The 6,660-nt window shown below is 42.9% G+C and overlaps 1 protein-coding gene across 1 annotated transcript in view; it reads left to right on the forward strand.

Annotated features, from left to right (window-relative positions):
• sptb (spectrin, beta, erythrocytic) overlaps positions 1 to 6,660 on the forward strand; it is a gene marked incomplete in the record, with an annotated part of 116,707 nt that overhangs the window by 103,892 nt on the left and 6,155 nt on the right. The window contains 5 exon segments of the mRNA XM_037694728.1: positions 737 to 821; positions 4,432 to 4,628; positions 4,722 to 4,801; positions 4,956 to 5,019; positions 5,166 to 5,410. Of these exon segments, the coding sequence (XP_037550656.1) occupies positions 737 to 821; positions 4,432 to 4,628; positions 4,722 to 4,801; positions 4,956 to 5,019; positions 5,166 to 5,410 (671 nt within the window).

The following is a 6,660-nucleotide window of genomic DNA, read 5'->3' on the forward strand; positions in this document are numbered from 1 at the left end:
TGTGAACAGTAAACAGCCATCAGGTGCTAATGATCCATTGTTAGGCTAAAGACCAACCCCACCTGTGGTCACAAACTGTGGGTAGTGATTGTAAGGACAGAAGGCAGATGAAAGCAGTCAAGGTGAGTTTTCTCCATAAGGTATCTGGACTCTTTCTTGAGATAGGCTGAGACGTTCAGTTATCTGCAAGAGACTCGGAGTAGAGTCGCTGCTCCTCCACATCAGGAGGAGTCAGTTGAGGTGGTTTGGGCGTCTGGTAAGGATGCTCCCTGGACACGTCCACATGGGTGGAGACCTTGTCCAAGAGCCAGGACACCCTGGAGAGCCGTCTCTCTGAACTGACTTGGGAACGCTTTGGAGTCCTCCAGAAGTGCTGGAAGAGGTGGATGTGGAAAAAGTCAAAGTATGTAAATAAGTAAGAGAAACCAGAGGGAGGGGTTAGATCCTGGTGAAGATTCTCGTTCATCCAGGTCATGGTTAATAAAACATGTTCATTCTGAAGCAGAAGATGTTTCACTTCCCGTCTGGGAGGTCTTATCAATTAAGAACATGGAACATTTTGACACATTAGAATAGATCAAGCTTCTCCCAGGTGGGAAGTGAAACGTCTTCAGCTTCAGAATAAAAATGGAGCTGTTTTGTTTTCCAACTTTTTTTCTTGGTGTAACAGGCTGTCCTTGGCTCTTTGTATTTGTTTAGCTGATTTGTAACTGCAGCTGTATAAACTGTGTTTCAGGTCACAGAGAAACTGGTTCAGCTGATTGAGAAAAGGAAGGAAATGATGTTCAAGTGGGATGACAGATGGGACTGGCTCCGACTTTGTGAGTAAAACTACACACTTCATGCTGTCCACACTAAAGTGTAATCCTGTAGTGTTTGTGTAAATAATCACAAAATACACGTCGATTTATTCATGAGAACTCCTATGTATACAAAATAGTTTATACTGAGCAGTTTTTTAAACGTTTAAAACTGTAAACGAGCGTCAGAGCTACAGTAGAAATCTGTCCTGTGGCACAGCAGCCAAACAGCTGTAGAAGATCTGATATGGACCGTTCATGGAAAAACTTTCTGAGGACACACGCAGAACACAACCTAATTAATTCATGTATAAAATAATAATTTAACGTTATTTATCTGAGGAGCAGCTTTGAGTTTAACTCCATCACAGAACTCTCATCTTGAACAAGCATGAAGGCGACAGTGGAAAGAAAAACTCCCTCATGAGGAAGAAACCTTTAGCAGAACCAGGATCAGGACAAGAGGACCATCTGCTTCCACCGGCTGGGTTTGGTAGGAATAGATACACAATGGCAGGTCAAGAATCACATGTTAAGATAGAAATAGTATCAAATGAAAACTATTCAATTTTAACAGTTCATTTAAGGACATGAGGTCAGTTTGTCCTCTAGTAGTCCAAGTCTATAGCAGCATAACAAGCCGACCCTAACTATAGGATTTATGAAGAAGGAAAGTCTTCAAACTGGACAATGTGTCCGTTAGGGATGAATGATATTGGATTTTTGGCTGATATGTTAAAACTTATGAAGCCGATACCAATATTTCCCCCTCGACCTCCTTACAGAGACTCCAGAGCTTTCTCTGCTGTGGAAGTAACACACCACTTTATTCTGCAGCTCTTTGTCAGTTTGGCTGCTACCAAATGCAGACGCTGAAAATGATGCAACACTTCAACTTGGATTACATTTAAAGTCAAATGTATTCATGACATTTTCTCTGTAACACCTGTTGAGATGGTTAATTGGGTGTGAAGTGTTGTAGGACTTGGTCTTGGCTCCTCCCCACGTCACTGACGCTGAGCAGTTGGTGCAAACAGCACTTCAGTTTCTGACACTCCTGCCTTGATCAGGTCAGGTAGGTGCACGTGACGTCATGGTCAGGTAGGTGCACGTGACGTCATGGTCAGGTAGGTGCACGTGACGTCATAAGGTTGTGCTGTCGCTGCAGGCATCCTTGTAACTGGCTTGTCTTACAAGAACAGGGCCATTGTTATGGCTGTTTTGAGAATTACTCCCATAACTTGTCTTTAAAAACTAACAGAGGAATCTTAAGAACAGTCTTAAAAATAAACATGGTAGTTTTGTCAAGTTCTGGTCCTGATCCTGTCATGCAGCTGATTTCTGTCAGGCAGGTGCATTTCACAAGGTTTCTCCAATATTGTGCAGATTTTTGGTGATTAAACTGGAGCAGTGAAAAGATGCTTCTGTGGCTCCGTGCACATCACTTCCTGCCGTGCACATCACTTCCTGCTCTTTCAAATGCTCTCTGACAACTGCTTCTGAAATATTCCCAACTTTCACCAATAAAAACAAGAATGCTGTTTAAAGCAGGGAACAATGTTCTATGTTGTTGGAACAATGACTCCTCTGTGTTTTTACACATTTAAACATTCACCCCTGCATGTGCTTATGTTTATGTGATATATTTAATAAAACCTGACATTTAACCAGGACCTCTTCACTACGAGAGCCGGACTCACAGAACTGACGTCATAACGAAGCGCTCCTGAAGTGACAGTACATGTTTTAGTTTGTAACATTTACAGAAAACTCTTCAAACAAAACCAACATGACGGATCTTCACTGTTGATCAGGATTTGGAGACATTTCAAACATTAGAATTATAAATAAAATCATATTTTCTAAAGTTACACAGACGATAAATGAATATTTTTACAACCTCTGAGCAGACACATTATGTGACCCCCCCCCGTGCTATCTGTCTCCCCCCCATGGGGGTCGGTCAGGCCCCCCAGATTGGGAATCAGTGCTCTAGTGTTTCAGCAGAAGGAAACTGAGCTTCTGGGAGGGGCTCTGTTGCCTTCTGGGAAATGTGGTCTTTATGAGCGGGAATACAGCGGAAGCTTACTGAGAGAGAACTGCAAAATGGCGGCTCCTGTCCAAAGTATTTTTTTCATTCAAACTTTATTTAGACAAGTTAATCCCACTGAGCCTTGGACTCAGAGACCTGGTTTCAACAAAGAAAGACAACAACAATGGACAAATATAAAAATGCATACAGATTTTTTTATTTTATTTTATTGTCAACTTTTTACTGTACAGTATCCAGGACTGTCCCAATCGTGTGAGTAATACTGAAGTTGACAGTCAATTTTTGTACATCATGTACTGTACGTTCACAAACCGTGATACAGCGAGTCTGTGAAAGTGGAACCACGAAGTATCGAGGGACTACTTTACTCAAATTGGATTTTTGATGGAGTAGTCCCTCGATACTTCGTGGTTTGACTTTCACAGACTCGCTCTTTAAGCAGAAAGAATGTCTGAGTGCAGCTCACTCAGGTATAAGACAGAGCCGCCGCCTCCTTTCTCTTTCCGAGGCTGACTGTAACAGCAGAGAAAGAGAAAGGAGGGGGCGGGTCTGTCTTATACCTGAGTGAGCTGCACGAGTGGCATGGGGATGGTTCATTTAAAATAATCAAGCCGAGCCTTTAGGAACAAGAACGCTGGATACTTCAGACAATCTGGCAGAGACTGGGGAGCGCTTAAGAAGTGCAGCGCACAGGTGCAGGAGGACTGGGAGTGACACAGGTGACGAGTGTGGGCGTGGTAGAGAGCGGAGGTCATGACATGCTGTGCTCTTCTAGAGCGTTTAGAGTTTAGAAATATTGCAAAAGCATTCAAAGGGTTTATAAAGACAACATAAACATATATATTATATATATATATGTTGGGGCAGCTGTGGCTGAGTGGTTAGAGCAGTCGTCCTCCAATGCGAGAGTTGGGGGTTTGAATCCACCAGCAGTCACATGCTGAAGTGTCCCTGGGCAAGACACTGAACCCCCATAGCCTCTGATGTGTGTCCCATCAGTCTCTTTAGAATGATTTGTTCAATTAGCTTTGTAGAGATCTAGTATAGAGCTGTATGAATGGGCACATGAGGACACAGATTGTTGTAAAGAGCTTTGAGTATCTTGAAATAAGATATTAAGGCACTATATAAGTACAGTCCTTTTACCATATATATATTATATATATAATATAATATATATATATATATATTATATGTTGGGTTATTGTGTATATATATATATATATATGTATATGTTAGGCTGATTGATAACTCTAAATTGTCTGTAAGTGTGAGAGAGAGCGCGAGTGGTTGTTTGTCTCGTTTGTCTCTATGTCCCTGTGATGGACTGGAGACCTGTCCAGGGTGTCCCCCGCCCCTCGCACAGTGCTTGCTGGACATGGGCACTGGCGACCCAAAATGGAAGAAGCGGGTGAAAGATGATGGCTGGACCCAGAGTATGTGTTGGAGATTACCCTCAGATACTCACGGACCGTACTTTATCTTAATATCTGACATTTTGTCTTTCCTTCGATGACCTGGATCAGGTTGACGAATATATTTCAATAAATTCTCGTACGCTCCCTTCATTGTGCCCAGTGCTGGAGGTGTGTCAGTTTGCACGAGATGCTTCTGTTGCCGAGGCCTGGCTCGTTGCTCAGGAGCCGTACGTGGCCAGTAAGGACCTGGGTCACACCGTGGACGAGGTCGAGAAGCTCCTCAAGAGGCACGAAGCCTTCGAGAAGTCCACAGCCACCTGGGAGGAACGATTCTCTGCGCTGGAGCGCCTCACCACCGTACGAAAGAAGATCTTTCACCTTGTACAGTCGATGGATGAAAGTTTTGTTGATAAAGTTGTTGGCTGAGCTCAGGTCACGTTTGTGTTGCAGCTTGAGCTGTTGGCGTTGAGGAAGCAGCAGCAGGAGATGGAGCAGTTTATGAAAGATGAACGCTCAGAGAAAGACAGCAGGTACACAAACATACGAGCTCGTAGCTTCTTCAAGTAAGTCCCATAGCAAACCAAACCCATCAGTGTGGAGTTGAAGGCAGTGAGACAGTAAAGTAGAAAGTTTAAAAGATCCTCTTCAGTACTTTTGATCTTTGACAATAAACGTGTCTTTCAGGAGAGAAGACACGGGCTTCGTAGAAGAGTCTTCACAGCTGTGCACCACGGAGGAGCACACTCTGGTCAGGAACTGTTTCCATGTGCTGGATGTTTATTTCTTTCACTCTAAATTCATTTTCTTTGCTTCGTTGTGATGAACTCTTGGAGCTCTTGTGTTTAAAGGTGCAGATGTAGCTGCTGATGACGTCATGTGTCTGTTTGTCTCCAGTCTGGAGCGGTGGAGCCAAGTCTGAGTCAGCTGGAAGGAGCTGCTGGGGAACCCACGGTGCCCATTGATTCAGAAATGAGGGCAAGTGTCTCTCTGGAGCTGGACCCCCCGGTCTCTGTTATTCCAGAGGAGGCTGAGAGGGCGGCCACCATGCCCACGGCGCCCCTGCCATCCCAGATAATACAGGAGGGCATGCTCTGCCGCAAACATGACGTGGAGGGCTCTGGGAAGAAGGCGTCCAACAGGTGGGTGCTGGGAAAACCACAGTGTAGACGTGAAACCAACACCAAGTGTTAACATTTGTTCACCGACGTCTGCACAGCATCGCTGTATCAGCCTAACGTGCACGTTCACCTGCCGTTCTAGTTGAATGGAGGATAGTCTCTGAGCAGTGTTTATGTGAAGACGACGGCCACCCATTCTCAAACGTGAAGCTCAGAGGTTTCTCCACATTATTGAAATCTTTTGATGATGGGATATTCAAAGTCTTGGCAGTCTTCAAACAGCTGGAACTGAACCTGTTCCAGCTGTTTGAAGATGCAGTTTGTTGCACACACTGAGCTCATCTGTACTTCTGAGAGATTCAGCCTCTCCAACATGTTCTGTAAGTCGTGCTGACCAGTTAACTCCATGCTCCTCCTCGTTTCTTCTTCATCACACGTTTTTACAGCCTTTCATTGCTCCAGTACAAACTTTGTGCCGTCCAGTTTTAACACTTTCCTTTTTAATCAATCCTATAGTTAGGGTCGGCTTGTCATGCTGCTATAGACTTGGACCACTAGAGGACAAACTGACCTCATTTCCTGAAATGAATTGTTAAAATGGAATAGTTTTATTTACACAGCTAGTCCCATTGAGCCTCGGGGACTCATTTACAGAGAGACCTGATCTAAAAAGACCAATGACGATCATAAAAGAGGCACACAGATTTTATTTTAGTGTATTTTTTATTTTATTTTATTTTTTACAAATCGAAACAAAATAGCAACCAAAAGAACAGTCAGAAGAAAAAGTAGCAAGAGGAAAAAAACATGATTATAAGGCGGTGTAGAAAACTAAAACCAGGGACACGTCTGCATTTCATACTATTTCTATCTGAACATGTGATTCTTGACCTGCCATTGTGTATCTATTCCTACCAAACCCAGCCGGTCGAAGCAGATGGTCCTCTTGTCCTGATCCTGGTTCTGCTAAAGGTTTCTTCCTCATGAGGGAGTTTTTCTTTCCACTGTCGCCTTCATGCTTGTTCAACATGAGAGTTCAGTGATGAGTTAAACTCAAAGCTGCTCCTCAGATAAATAATGTTAATTATTATTTTATACATGAATGTTTCTGATCAATTATTATTTTATACATGAATGTTTCTGTTCAATTATTATTTTAAAGATGAATGTTTCTGTTCAATTATTATTTTAAAGATGAATGTTTCTGTTCAATTATTATTTTATAGATGAATGTTTCTGTTCAATTATTATTTTAAAGATGAATGTTTCTG

The sequence above is a fragment of the Nematolebias whitei genome, chromosome 21 (assembly GCF_014905685.2).
Source record: "Nematolebias whitei isolate Nwh7 chromosome 21, NemWhi1, whole genome shotgun sequence".
Taxonomy (NCBI): Eukaryota; Metazoa; Chordata; class Actinopteri; order Cyprinodontiformes; family Rivulidae; genus Nematolebias; species Nematolebias whitei.